The sequence below is a fragment of the Podarcis cretensis genome (assembly GCF_951804945.1).
Source record: "Podarcis cretensis genome assembly, chromosome: 8".
NCBI lineage: Eukaryota > Metazoa > Chordata > Lepidosauria > Squamata > Lacertidae > Podarcis > Podarcis cretensis.
The window spans coordinates 59,106,657-59,121,733 of NC_137177.1; the positions used below are offsets into that span (position 1 = coordinate 59,106,657).

General features: G+C 43.8%; 1 protein-coding gene and 1 long non-coding RNA gene across 3 annotated transcripts in view; one reads left to right on the forward strand and one right to left on the reverse strand.

Annotated features, from left to right (window-relative positions):
• Positions 1–4,978: 4,978 nt before the first annotated feature.
• Positions 4,979–10,745, forward strand: SNX20 (sorting nexin 20; the record flags this gene model as incomplete). Of its 2 annotated transcripts, none has more annotated exons than XM_079988897.1 (4): positions 4,979–5,100; positions 7,303–7,469; positions 8,134–8,285; positions 9,142–10,745. In XM_079988897.1, 4 exons carry the CDS (start codon positions 4,979–4,981, stop codon positions 9,808–9,810), a joined length of 1,110 nt encoding a protein of 369 aa, XP_079845023.1. In that variant the 3' UTR covers positions 9,811–10,745. The 2 variants fall into 2 exon arrangements, with proteins under 2 accessions (XP_079845023.1, XP_079845024.1); XM_079988898.1 differs by having other exon boundaries at positions 5,012–5,100; positions 7,286–7,469.
• The window catches only part of LOC307223134, a 28,956-nt gene continuing 18,975 nt past the window's right edge, over positions 5,097–15,077 (reverse strand). The window contains exons 3-4 of the long non-coding RNA XR_013841975.1: positions 12,518–12,687; positions 5,097–6,612 (exon numbers count right to left, since the gene is read on the reverse strand). This is a non-coding gene — a long non-coding RNA (uncharacterized lncRNA). The remainder of the gene's footprint in view (positions 6,613–12,517; positions 12,688–15,077) is intronic.

A 15,077-nucleotide genomic window follows, 5' to 3' on the forward strand; every position in this document is an offset into this window, starting at 1 on the left:
GGGTGGCGCTGTGGGTTAAACCACAGAGCCTAGGACTTGCCGATCAGAAGGTCGGCGGTTCGAATCCCCGTGGCGGGGCGAGCTCCCGTTGTTCAGTCCCTGCTCCTGCCAACCTAGCAGTTTGAAAGCATATCAAAATGCAAGTAAACAGGAAGGTAAACGGTGTTTCTGTGTGCTGCTCTGGTTCACCAGAAGCGGCTTAGTCATGCTGGCCACATGACCCGGAAGCTGTACACCGGGTCCCTCGGCCAGTAAAGCAAGATGAGCACCGCAACCCCAGAGTCGGTCACAACTGGACCTAATGGTCAGGGGTCCCTTTACCTTTTTATGCATATTGCCCCCCCCCCCATGAGCACAATTCTCTGGGCAGCTCCCAAAAAGGTCTATCAATTGGTCCATCTAGCTCAACATTGTCTACAATGACTGGCAGTGGCTCTCCAGGATTCCAGTCAGGGTGCTTTCCCACCCCTACCCGGAGTTGCTGGGGATTGACCCTGGGACCTTCTGCATGCAAAGCAGATGCTCTCTCACTAAGCAAGACCAATGCTTTACCAATGAGATACAGGCAGGCTCATTTGAGAAGATGCTGAAATGGAGCAATGGTTAAGACTTCTGGGATTCTGTGAGGTTGTGCTATTCTGTTGCTTCATGCACACATTTCTTATTTTCACATCTCTAGGGTACTTCAGCATCCTTGATGTACCAAAGAACAACTTACGTACAGCATGTTGAAGACAGAGATACAAGGCTGAATCCAAAAGAGTCCCAAAGACACTGGTCAGAGGCTGTTTCCTAAAATATTTCCAACCCAACCTTTTTGTCCAGTGTGCTTCATTCTTTCCAGTTTCATTTGCCTCTTCAGCTAAAAACTCTTCATGGAGAGACATCAAAGAACCACCCCAGTGGCATATTGGCAGTGACTGAGATACTTCTCCCCACCCCCTCAACTCTAGATTAGAGGGAACATTAAATCATTAAACGTATTTCAGTATTGTTTGTTTGCAAGAGCACGTTCTTCATAGTTGACTCCTTTAAGTATCTACTTGTATATTAGATGGGGAGGGAGCATGTTCTTGCTGCTTCCATATATGAGACTGGGTTTGAAGACATGTTTGTATACCTTGTCGAAAGATGGACTTGCTTGCTGCTCTCAAGTCACAATCTTGCTTTTGTTAAATATGGCAAAGGGGACTCTGCCTGGCTGATCTTTGACAGCATGGCTGATTGTGATGGTGCATCTGCTCATTTAGCCTTGTTTCCTTTTCTGGTTAATGTATGAACAGGAAGGAGAGCCATGCTGGATCTGATCTAGTTCAGCAACCTGTTCTCACAGTGGCCAACTAGATGCCTATGGGAAGCTCATAAGCAGGACCTGAGCAGCATTCTTCCCACTTACAATTCCCTGCATAGGCACCAGCTCCAGGGGGCTGAGGCCCTTTGGGCCCCCTCAATCTTTTTTTGAGGGGTCCACACACACACCCTGTTGCAGTCAAATGCAGAGCTGGGCATGGACATAGTGTAACTTCGTGTGCGCAATGTCAAGACGTCACATCGGGGTCCCTCAATGTTCTTCAGAAGATGGCTCCTGTGAATCTCAGCAACTGATAGTCGGAGAAAAAATATTAACAGTAGACTCACTGAAAAGAATACACCTCAGTTTCTCATATGCTGATGTGCACTAATTTCAGTGCACCTGCTGAGTAGGACTAGACTAGTATGGGATGCAACAACCCAGAATCTTTTAAAGTCACCTGAGTTGGTGGCCAGCGCTCTAGCTTGGGGTTTTCATGTTGCTTTGAGACACCATAACTGGTTCCTGACACTTAAATTGTTCACTATTGCAGGGCAGCTTCTGTAATAAGCTTCTCTATTTAATATTGCATTGTGTTAAGATGGTATGAGCAACATTAGCAGACGAACAGGGGGGAAATGCAGCAAAAAAATAAGAGTGAAATAGAATAGTGGCAGTGACAGTCAGACTAGGACTTGACCAACAATGCCTGAGATTTTCTTTATTTAACGTGCCCTTTTACAATATATTGTGCTAGAAATTGAAGCATTGATACAATACCTAAAACACAGTGGGATGGCTCAATTAAATTCTATTCAGAGTATAAATATTTATAAATGTCAGACTAGGACCTGGGAGAGCAGGTTTCAGCCATGAAACTCACTGGGTGGCCTTGGGCCAGTCAGTCTCTCAGCCAAACCTACACGACAGGGTTGTTGTGAAGATAAAACAGGGAAGAAGAATGCCACTTTGTGTGCCATTCTGTGTGCCTATTTGAGATCTTTATAAGAAATGTTTTTACATATGTGGGGAGAGCGATCGTCCCATAATCTTTCTAAGCAAGTATCTTGGGAACTGCTTAAACATGCTTTAAGCCATAGCCACTTTAAAAAAAAAGCATCCACTTTTTGAAATTTAAAAATAAGGTTTTATATTGTACATCCTATATAAACAAAGATCTTGGAGGAAATGAATTTTTCATAAATCCGAACAGTAAATTGGTACTCATCAGTCTTCTGTTATTACACTAACCAATTTCTAATCCGCATTTTCTTTCACCGATCGATCTCATTGCGGATGTGATCATCAAGAAGATTTCTACCACCCCTTTTTGTGGTTTTTGACAGGAAGCCGTTTGAAAATTATATTTATAGTTGAGGAACTGTCTGCTCACACATCTGTAGAGCTTATTTTAACAGTGACCTGCTTATCAGGCAATAACCAAGCCATTGAGCCTTCAAATTGCTGAGTACAGTGAAAAGAAGAAAAAGGAGATTCTTTGCTCCTCCGTTTCCTTTTGCTTTAGAGAGATCAAGGGGGCTTTGTGCAGCCTGAAAATATTCCTTCTTGGTTACATATCCATTGGCAGATTTAGGATAAGTTTCAGATGGCATGCCACCGGCACGCTCGTTGAGTGGCAAACAGCAAGCAGGATCAAACACAAAACTCCCGATGAAGAACTCCAAGGAAGAGGAAAGGAAAATAAATAAATTCTGTGTTACATTTGGCCTTTAGTCTGGGTCTAGTACTCTAGGGCTGCACACATCCTAGAGAAAACTCCACTGAACTAAGAGTTACATCTGTGTAAACGTTTATTTATGTTGAAATAAGCATGGATTTCAGAGTGGTGGTAATAATAATAATAATAATAATAATAATAATAATAATAACAATAATATTTATGAATCACTTCCTATGAAGCACCCCAAAGTGATTTACGATATAATAACATGTTTTTAAAACTGTTACATATATGCAGTTAAAACAACTTCAGTTAAAACAACTGCATATATAAAATCATATTTTTAAAAAACTATTGAAATATAAAAACCAGTTTAGAACAACAGCACATACATACAAAAATTTAAATCCAAGACAGATGCCAACTGAGGTAATATATAAAAAACACCAAATATCAATCCAATATTAAAGAATACAATAATAAAAATCAAACCACAATAAATTCCGAACAGTGTTACACTAAGGGTACATCCAGGCAACATTCATATTAAGCATTCATTGTTGAATGCTCTCCCCAGGGAGCCTCACCTGGCGCCTTCATTACATATCTTTAGGCACCAGGTGAAAATGTTTCTCTATAACCAGGACTTTGGCTGATTAAACATTCTACGGGCTTTTAAATGTGTTTGAGGTAGGGGGATTACTGGTTTGTTTTTGTTTGTTTTTGCATTATTATGTATTTCCTGTTCTTATTTTGTATTTTTATGCTGTGAACTGCCCTGTGATCTTCGGGTAAAGGGGGGTACACAAATTTAATAAATAATAATTTAATAATAATAATAATTTGTTTGCACAAAATTTGCAGAAGCTTGTAAGACACTGGTAATTTAATGAGCATGCATCAAGCAATCATTATCCCACACTTTCCAGTGCAGATTCTGACACTTTCCACACCTGAAAAAGGACCCCCCCAAAAAAGTAGGTTTGTTGCATGAGTCCCAAACCCATTTTAATTATGCAAGCTCAATTTGACATTATGCAATTGAATCCTGTTCACAAAATGGCAACAGTCCAGAAGTGGTCCAAAACTGTTCCGCCAGCTCAAATAATATGGAAAATGTTTTTTAAAAACCCCAGCAAATAAAATCAACTGGTGCCAAAAAGAATTCAATGTTGAGGGCCACCACTGAAAAGGTCCTCTCCTCCATGGATGCACAATGCCTCTGGTCCTATAGAACATTCTTACAATTGCACTGTAGAAGGCTTAAAAGAGGAGCAGGGAATCTCAGGCCCGGAGGTCAGAAGCATCCCTGCAGTGTCCTGTAACTGCTCCTTGGAGCTCTCCGTAGGCCACACCCCTTCCCTCCAGGCCACACCCCTCACCTATCCTTGCTTCACACCTTGAGTGCTTTTGCCTGGCTGGAATCCATCCATGCCTGTACTTTGAGAATGCCTTTTGCTTGTCTGGATGGAGGGCAGAAAGAGGAATGTGAAAGTATGGAGAAACTAATCTGTATGAAAGGTTAAAAAAGAATGATGATTTGTTGCCCTACCCACTTTTCTCTCTGGCCCCACCAATCCCTGGCACATGACCCTCAGAAAGTTGCCCAGAAGGGAAAGCGGCTAAAAAAAGACTAAAAAAAGCTTCCCATTTCCTGCTTTTATGTATTTAATTGGGCTCCGTGGATTGTAATACTATTTGCTTGCCTAGTTTTCACGTGAGAAAGGCCATGTTTGGCTCATCATATTAATGTAATTAGCAGGGAAACTAATTGTGCTAATAGAGACATAACGGGGAGGGGCACACTAGTCCCCTATTCCAACGCAGAGCAAGAAAACAGGCACCATCTCTCTTAAACACAGAATATGTGGAACAGCACACACTGAAGCTTCTCTCCTGGTTTCATTACTGCAGCAAGCGCCTTCTGGACAAAGAACAAATAAACTGATCCAGGAAGTCCAAACACAGCTTCCTTCTTTGGTGCAGTAAAAAAGAGAAGTTGGCTGATGAGATGTAAAGTGAAACTTGGTACTTTGGACATTTTGACAAAGCAGAAACGCAGCTGCCATGAAGTTCTGGAGACTCTAAAAACCATTGTCAAGGAAACAATTTCTAGATTATTAACCAGGTCAGTATTTTATGTCTGTGATCTGTGGGTGGCCAGGTAGCAGTTAGTAAAATTAGTTAGGTATTTGTTACAGAAATGTGATATATATATATATATATATATATATATATATGGGGAGAGGGGTGTTGGTTTCTGCCTTTTATTAATTCCTTTGTTAGCTAGATCACTGAATAATTGAGCAGTCCTTGCTTGCTCTCTGGGCATGTCTGGGAAGAGCAAGATGGCAAAAACAGTGTGGCAGAAACAGGAGGAGAGCAGCTGAACACAGTGGCAAGGAAGGGGCAAACTGACTCAAAAAGGGGCCCCTGAAGGTGCCCCCCCAAAGAACTTTGAACCAGCTCTGTGTTCAGGGTTCCTGCCAACCAGTCTCCTCCACAATACTGTTGGCAGTAAAAAGCTCAAGCAGGGGCTTTCCAGAAATGCTTGGCTGTCCTCTGGATAGTGGGCAACGTAGAACCTTGCATGGTTGTAACCAAGATTTATTTTAATAGGGGCAGGCTTTATGTTGGGGAGGGCAGAACTGAGTTATCTGTGACGCAACTGATCAGTTAATTAGGCATTTTTTATTTACTTACTTTAAGGGGGCAGCTGCCCCCCTGCCCACACCCACGGAACCATGGAGTCTGATCCAGAACTCTAGAATGTGAGGCTACACTAGGATACATAGATTACTTTAGAGATGATTGCAAGTGTGAACATTAATGAGCAGGAGGTGGGAGGAAAGGGAGAGAAAAAAATGGCCCGCAAGTTAGTAGGCTAACTGCTTTTTTTCACATCTTAAAGGTGAAATTCTTGTTAATGACCATTTGTGGAAGCTGCTGCTTTGGCAAGTTTAAAGCTGATTGTTTGCATTGATTTCCCCTCCCTCCATTAATGTGCCACCTATGCCAAAATGACAGGCTCTTTATTCATGCTGCTTTTGAACACCTTCGGAAACATGGGCTTAGCTATTTGAACTATTGCAATTACTAGCATGTCACTGGTTCGGCGGCCGACTGCGGCTATGAAAGGTTGAAGGCTTGAACGTGAAAGCTACTTTTAAAAATGGCTCGTTTTTCATCTGAAGTGGCTTTGGGGGAGGAGGGGACCTGGTCCCAGTTTGCTTAGTTAACTCACAATGACAGTTTGATGTTGTGTTACATGTCAGGGGAAGAGACGTAGGTGGCTGTCTCTGCGTTCCACCATACGGAAGCACATTTATAACAACAAGCTGTCATGATCCGCACACCTAGGGGAGTGGTGCCACCCTCTCTCGCTCCTTTCTATATGAGTCTTCACCTGGGTTTGCTCACAGAGGCAGGGATCTGCCTCCACTCTCTATACGCCAGGATAGGGAACCGTTTTTCAATTCAGGGGCTGCGTTACCTTGTGGGTCACATGCTAGTGGTGGATGGGGCCAGAGACAGACTTATGACAGACTTATGTTTGGTAGCAACATTCGTCCAGCTGCTATTTTTCTTTTCTTCTCTGTACAATTACTAAGCTCTGTTTTCCTTGTTTGGGTATCTTTTGCTACTTGAAATATAAAATCATTTAAAAAATGAAAGGATGACAGTTCAGTTCATTGCCTGCCCTTCACCAGCAAGTCCCAGGGTGGGGGGGTGGGATTGCGACAATCTGAAAATCAGAATTAAAAAGTTAAGAGTACAGTAACAGGAGTAGGGTGGGCCCTGAAAACAAGTGTCAGAAGAAGTCCCTTTGCTTGCCTGCACTGAAGATAGAGAGATGTATGAAGGTGTATGTTGAGACCCATTTTTAGGGAAGATTTTTATGGAGCCCAGAGAAATGGCGTATGGCACAGACAAGTGGGAAAGTACACGATTTGCCTGAATCCTTATATCCCAGCTCCATCACTGAGATAATCTGCAAGAGCATCACTGATCATTTCTCAAGTTGGTGAGATTCGGTTGACAACAACCAGAAACTGTGTCTTTAGAGTCATCAGTTCAGTAATTTGGAATACTCTGCAAACAGAGATTCAGCACACACCTTCCGTTTTAACTTTTAAACGCCTGCTGAAAACTTTTCTACTCCATCAGGCCTATGCAGGCAATTAAGAGGGCATCTTCCCACAATGGTTAATTGATGTCTGTTTTAAATTTTTAATATGTTTCTACTGTATGGTTTTTTATGTATTTACGTATTTTTGTTGTAAACAACTTTGATTTTTTAAAAAATGAAATAGCAGTCTATTTCTGACAGCTCCGCAATGGAGGAAGGCCAACCTTGCTTCCAAGACCATCACAAGGAAGTCCAAGGGGTTATAGCTGAGTCTGCTGAAGACACCCATTCAGATGAAGGAGATGGCTATGAAACCCTAACTTCATTTCAGCCAACCCAGGAGCAGACAGAACCCACTGATATCTCAGGTAAGGCCTGGACAGGTGACTCTGAAAGTCAGGGGTGAGGAAACCTCAGGTCCAGAGACCAATTGTGACCCTCAGAGAAGCCAATTCCTAGCGGTCAATAAAATAAATGAGGGGGCCAGCCCCTCAAAAATGTTGATGGGCAATGCCATTCAAATGGTGTGTGTGCACCGTGTCAAATGATTATGTGGGCAGGGCTTACCTGCCCCCCCATATTTATTCAAGTTAGCACCCCTGGTGTCCCTACAGACCACTCTGGACATTGTGACCCTCCACAGGCCACATTCTTCCCCTAAAAATCCTGGGAACTGTAGTCTTTTACTGGTGCTGAGAGTTGCTAGGAGACCCTTATTCCTCTCACAGAGCTCTCACTATTCCCAGAGTGGTTTAACAATCAATCCCTCTTTCCGAGGGACTCTGGAGTAGCCCTATAATGTTCTACTTTTAGTGCAATAAAACAGTTGTCTATGGAAATGGTTTCATATTGGAGGAGTCATCAAATTAGGAGAAAGGTTTCTATTATGTCTGAAAACAGGACCCATACCTAAGCAATTTCCCAAGGATTTATCTCTTTGCGTACAGCTGCATACACACTTTAGAGCACTTTAGAACACATTCCCCACCCCCAACCCCCAAAAGGACTCAGTAAATATATACATTCTTTTAGGTGACAAAAGAGTCCAAAGTCCCAACTCGTCCATGACAACTAAGGAACTCCAAGAATACTGGCGGAATGAGAAGCGCAATTGCAGAGAAGTCAAGGTTCTTTTCGAAATCCCATCAGCCAGAATTGTAGAGAAGCCCTTCTCTAAATATGTGGTAAGCAAATGTAAGCCTGTACGGGTGAAAACATTTGGAGACATTTTGGCCAAACCACACCACTGTTCTACATGTGATGTCATATGATGTCAGGTGCGAGGCATGGCTCAGCCAAAAGGGATTTGGCAGGCACCACCAATCCACCCTTTGCAAAGCACAGAGCTTTGTGTGAACCAACAATCAGCTTGCAAAGTGCTCTGAAAAAGCATCACTCTGAAAAATAGCGCTCTGCAGGGGGCTTCAGAATGCCATTAGAAAGCATTCTGCAATGTAACGCTCCCTGACCACCTGTCAAACATGGCCTGCGATGCAGGGGGGAGGAGATAACGGTCTAGCGGCTCTAGCCCATCAGCCAAATCCAGTTTCCTACCTCAGTCTTCGGCAAATTCATGGAGAATAAGGCTATCACCAGCTATGAACCACCATGGCCATGTTGTACGTTATACCTAAATTGTCGGAGGCAGTAGGTCCCTGAGCACCAGTTGCTGGAAATCCTAGTGAGCGCTGTTGCATTCAGGACTGCTTGCTGGCTTCCCACAGGCATCTGGTTGGCCACTGAAAACAGGATGCTAGACTAGATGGGCCTTTTCCAAACAGGGATATTTACGATCATTTCTGCAGAGTTCAGAATCTGCACTGAATGGGGCACCACAACTACCCCTCTTTAAGACTATTTCAAAACGTGTTAAGGCAGCCCTACTGAGTTTTGGGGGCCCTCCTGCTCATTCTGCTGAGTGGCCTGGGCATCTGCTCCAAAGTCTATGTCCTGATGCTGCTGCTGGCTTCAGTAGTGCCAGCCTTCTTCCTGAGCCACCAAAGCTTTTCTCAATTGTTTCATTTGTGTGTTGCCCGCTAGATGTACCAGATCCTCGTCATCCAGACAGGCAGCTTCGACAGCAACAGATCAGTGATTGAGCGTCGGTATTCAGATTTCGAAAAGCTGCACATGAATCTTCTGAAGGAGTTTTATGATGAAATGGAGGATATTGCATTTCCCAAGAAGTGTATGACGGGGAACTTCACAGACGAAATCATCATCGAGAGGAAGTTAGCCTTCCAAGATTACTTGCGGCTTCTGTATTCCATGGAATACACCAGGACATCTAAAATATTTATTGACTTCTTAGTGAGACCAGAACTGGAGGAGGCCTATAGTTGCCTCCGGGGAGGACAGTTTACCAAAGCTCTGGAGGTACTTCTGGAAGTTATAGCTCTGCAAGAGAAACTTGTCAAGCATCGGCCCACCCTATTGGTCCCAACTCTCTGTGCCATAGTCGTCTGTCACAAAGATCTGGAAAACTCCAAAGGTGCCTACGAATTTGGAGAGAAAGCTTTGCTACGCCTTGAGAAGCATCCTGGTCACAGGTACTACATGCCCCTGCTGGAAACAATGATTTCCTTAGCATACGAACTTGGCAAGGACTTTCTATACTTCCAAGAGAAGATGGAGGAAAGGAAGGCCAAAAAACGGCTAACTAAAATGGTGTCCCTAAAAGAACTTGCAGTTCAAGAGTACATAGACTGAGAGAAGCTGGGAAAGGTGCAGAAAAGACGTAAAATCAATAATTAAGCAATTGGCACACCTTCTAGAAGGATGAAAGGCGAAAGCCTGTTTGGGACTTTTTTGCTTAGGCTAGAGGCAGGGAGCCTTCTTCAGCCCAAGGGCCACATTTCCTGATGGGCAACTTTCTGGGAGCCAAACTTATTTCATTTATTTAATACAATTTATATCCCTCTTGATTGTAAAAAAAACACAACAACCTCAAAGCAGTTTGTAAAAAGAAAAAAAAAACCTATTAGATTATCAGCAGCAACAGTTAAAAACAACTTTTTAAGACATTCAAAAAATAATAAAAATAAGTAGAAAGCTAAAAACCAAATTAAATCACATGTCAGCATTCTGCATTTCTAGATAGGCTTATGTAAACATAAATGTTTTTTAGCAGACACTGGGAAGAGTACAGTGAAGGGACCTACCTAATGTCAATAGGCAGGGAGTTCCAAAGTGTGTGTGTTGCCACAAAAAAACACTGATCTCTTACAGACGTGGAACAGGTATTATGTGGTACCTGCAACATGCCAGTGGCAGACGGGGCTAGAGTCAAAAGTGTGTGATGATAGAGGTGTGACTCTTACCTTTGTGCAGTATAAGGCAGAGGTTTCTACATTACCCACATTAAATATAATATCCACATACCCATGTATGCATCTGGCTCCATCCACCACCACCATGTGGCCCCTAAATGGTTGCCCGGGAGGGAATGTGGCCCTTGGGCTGATAAAGGTTTCCCATCCCTATTATATGTAAATAGTATTTGCTGTTTTCCTTTTCTATGAATTGTCGATTATTGTTTTGTATTGCGAGGAATCCTATTAGAACCTCCCCTTAGAAGCTGGTTGGCTGGTTTTTATTAAGCAGTTCAGACATTTTTCTAAATGAATAAATAACATCCATATTGACCACACTGGTTGGAGTTTGAGTCCAGCAATATCTGGAGGGCCGCAGGCCGCAGAAAAGCAGTCTAACAGCCAGCATTTCCCCAAAGAACACTTGGGATTTGTAGTTTGGTGAGATTTCTGCATTAGGGCTCCTGGGCATAAAACTACAGTACCCAGAATTTCCTAGGAATCACTCTCATACCAATTTACATCTGAGATGAAGATACGCCTTCTGTCTGGCTTTTTTGGGGGGGGGGGTGATGTTTGCACCACCTGGAGCCTCAGCTATGTTGACTCTCTCTTGACATATTAATAATCGGTGTCAGTCAGAACACCAGTCTGGAGCCGTTTCATCTCAAAAGAAATAGGAGATGGCTAACATCTGTCTCGTGCTCTTTGCAAGCCTCAGAAAAGCACATTACAAACAAACCGCCACGGCTGCACACACCCCACTCCCCAAAAAGGAAATTTAAATAAAATCTGGGCAGACAGTTTTGAGCAGCCTCTGGGATTTGAACTACAAGCAACTTAGTTTGGGCCTATTTCCATATCAATTATTACATCATTTGGGCCATTAAGTAGATAATAGTGCAGGCATCTCTCTCTCAAACAGCAGATGACGTCCCTGAGGCAGCTTCTGAAACACTAGCAGGCAAGTTATTCCCTGTACAAGGTATCATTTCACATACACAAGCTCCTGCGCTCTTCCCCACTTTCGCCTCACAATCAGTGCTCATTAGCTGGTTATTCATTTTGTGCCCCCCCTGCCCGCCCAGCCCTCCTCACTATTTGTTGAAGAATGCTAATGAGTTTCACTCACTAGAGTCATCTGGAACTATTGCTGTGCCTGGCAATCCATATGCTGTCCATAGCACATTGATCTCTGGACCTGTTTGCTAGGTGAATCACTTGCTAGGTTGAAAACTAGAGTGCAGGGGACCATGTAATTTCCCCAAGGCCCCCAGCAATTGAAAGACTGGGTTGGGAAATTTTCCCAAGTTTCCTTAAGACAAACTCTGCAAACCAAGCTCCTAGATCAGGGGTCAGCAAACTTTTTCAGCAGGGGGCCAGTCCACTGTCCCTCAGACCTTGTGGGGGGGGCTGGACTATATTTGGGAAAAAATATATGAATGAATTCCTATGCCCCACAAATAACCCTGAGATGCATTTTAAATAAAAGCACACATTCTGCTCATGTAAAAACACGCTGATTCCTGGACCGTCCACGGGCCAGATTGAGAAGACGATTGGGCCGGATCTGGCCTCCAGGCCTTGGTTTGCCTACCCATGGTCTAAATGCTTTCCTAGATGTAATGTCTCCCATTCTTAGATGCAATGTGACACTTTATATCTCCAATAGAGGGAGCTGTGTCAAACATTTTTTATAAGAAGGCAAATTAAGAATTTTGTTGTTTAGTCATTTAGTCGTGTCCGACTCTTCGTGACTCCATGGACCAGAGCACACCAGGCACTCCTGTCTTCCACTGCATCCCGCAGTTTGGTCAGACTCATGTTTGTAGCTTCGAGAACACTGTCCAACCATCTCGTCCTCTGTCGTCCCCTTCTTCTTGTGCCCTCAATCTTTCCCAACATCAGGGTCTTTTCCAGGGAGTCTTCTCTTCTCACGAGGTGGCCAAAGTATTGGAGCCTCAGCTTCACGATCTGTCCTTCCAGTGAGCAATCAGGGCTGATTTCCTTAAGAATGGATATGTTTGATCTTCTTGCAGTCCATGGGACTCTCAAGAGAATTAAGAGAATCAAGAGAATTAAGAATTAGTTCCAATTTAATCCACCTACCCCAATTCATTCTTGCTCTTGTTTCCAATAAATCAGTAATTCCAACACTACCAGCTGGGCAGGGCTGAGCCGTGGGCAAAAGCCTGGAGTGAGCCAGAATTAGGAGTCATGAAAAACTGGCTGATAGAACTGAAGAGTAGACCTGATCCGTAGGACAAACCAGGCACTGGGAAAGAAAAGCAAGTCAAGGATCAAGATTGGCCCATGAATGCAAGAACACACCAGAATTCAGGAAGGCCCTGCTGCTCAAGCCAAACTCAGTTGTCACAGGAAGCCCTTTTATGTTCCTCCTTGTCTAAGAGGCTCCAATGGCCAGCCTGGGTGGGTGGAGTCATTCTAGGACCTGAAGGTATTTCATTACAAACCAGCCACCTGTAGTTCAGTAGTTCCTGGTTCATAGATCATAGAAGGGACCCTGAGAGTCTTCTACTCCAACCCCTTGCAATGCAAGACTATGCCCCTTGGCATAGCTGTCAACTTACAGATTTGAAAATAAGGGACCAGCAGCCTTGAAAATAAGGGACCAGCAGCCAAAATAAGGGACCTGCAGCCTCACCTGTTCCAGGCACTCCAGTCTTCCTGTCCTCCTGCAGTCTAGTCAAACTCATGCTGGGTAGCTTCGAGAACACTGTCCAACCAACTTTGTAACCAGAGGTTCAACTGAATAGAATCTGGATCACATGCACCACAAGGCCTATGCAGCCTCAACTTAAGATGGCTCCCCGGCCTGGCTTTGCACTGCAAAGTTTGCAGCAGCACGTGCAACAAAATGGCGTCCAGCATTCAAAACCCCCCTCAGCTTGCATTAACTAGCTACACACAAGGCATGCAAGCTGAATCCCCCAGTCGTTCTTAGACTTCTTATTGGGTGAGCAACACAGCCAAGCAACACAGTTGGAGCCTCCCTCCTCCCTGGCCAGCAGGGAGGGAGGGAGAGGAGCTGCTTCCTTTGAAATTTAAGGGACATCATTTAAGGGACATTTAAGGGACATCCATCAATAAGGGACAGCAGCAGGACATGGCGCTGGAATAAGGGACTGTCCCTTCAAATAAGGGACACTTGACAGCTATGCCCCTTGGCATTATTAGAACCACGTTCTAACCAACTGAGTTGTTTCAGGACACGCACCTACTTCCAAAGTAAATGGAAGAGGCCCGCTGTGTCCCTGGATGATTCATTGCTATAGGTTGGTCTCCTTCGCGCCAAATACGGAGAAGAAGAAGAAGAAGAAGAAGAAGAAGAAGAAGAAGAAGAGGAAGAGGAGGAGTTTGGATTTGATATCCCGCTTTATCACAACCCGAAGGAGTCTCAAAGCAGCTAACATTCTCCTTTCCCTTCCTCCCCCACAACAAACACTCTGTGAGGTGAGTGGGGCTGAGAGACTTCAGAGAAGTGTGACTAGCCCAAGGTCACCCAGCAGCTGCATGTGGAGGAGCGGGGAAGTGAACCTGGTTCCCCAGATTATGAGTCGATCGCTCTTAACCACTACACCAAACTGGCTTTCTCCGAGAGACATCCTCAGAGAAATCACACCCAGAACAGTTACTCACACTGAAACACAGCGGGTGAACTCTTCGGTGACAGTTCTTACTTTTAAATGTGTTAAAGTAAAACCTTTTCTAGCATCAGCACAGAGCGTGCCTCCCACTTTAATTCCTAAAAGCAATTGTGCCCCATGATCGGGAGTTTGGAAAATGTCACAGTAATAAACAGTTCACACCTATGATTAAGGCTTATACCACTAGAGGGCACGGTCGCACTGACTGAACCCATGGCTGTAGGCATGCACCACAAACTTAGCACTTAAAAAAAAAAAACTTTTTTAGAAGGCAGAATATTGGAAAGAATGAATTTCTACTCCAAAAGGCTAACATTTAAATTTTTAATGCACATAATTTTTTTATTTTTTTTAATCAATTCCATTGTGAGTTTTGGATGGGAAAGCTTACCTTTCTAGTCGTCCTTAAGGACAATTTAACATATCCCTTTATCAGGAAGTTGTATGAGCCAGGCTAGAAAGCTGAAAGGGAAAATATTCTTGCAGGCTTTTAGACCTGGTGAGTTCAAAGCCAGAGACACTGCAGCGCTTCGGCTCCAGCACTGCCGTTTCCTTCTGATCAAAAGCAGCCAAAGTAAAACTTGCAACTCTTTAAAGAACTATCAAATAATGAGGGGAGGAGAGGAGCAAAAGTAAACGAACTCTTTTCTGCACGGTTAAAGGGAAAGTGGAGATCCAGCGTTTTCTCTAGCTAACATGTTAGCCGGGGTTAATAAGTCACCTGTCACCCTCGCCGACAGACTTCCATTCAAAATGGCAAACTCTTACCAGGACACTCGCAAAGGGTCTAATTTGGGCCAAGATTCAACCTCTCAACTTGTTTTTACTGCTAAGGATTCTAATGAAAACAGTGCCACAAAGCATATGCAAAGTGTTTTCCCCTCCTCACCACTGCAGGACTGAAGTGGGTTATCTGTCAGACACCCACCCACCCCTCTGAAATAAAAATCCGTTAGGACTTCCGAGTTGTAACAGCTGGTGTTGTTAGTGGTTGGAG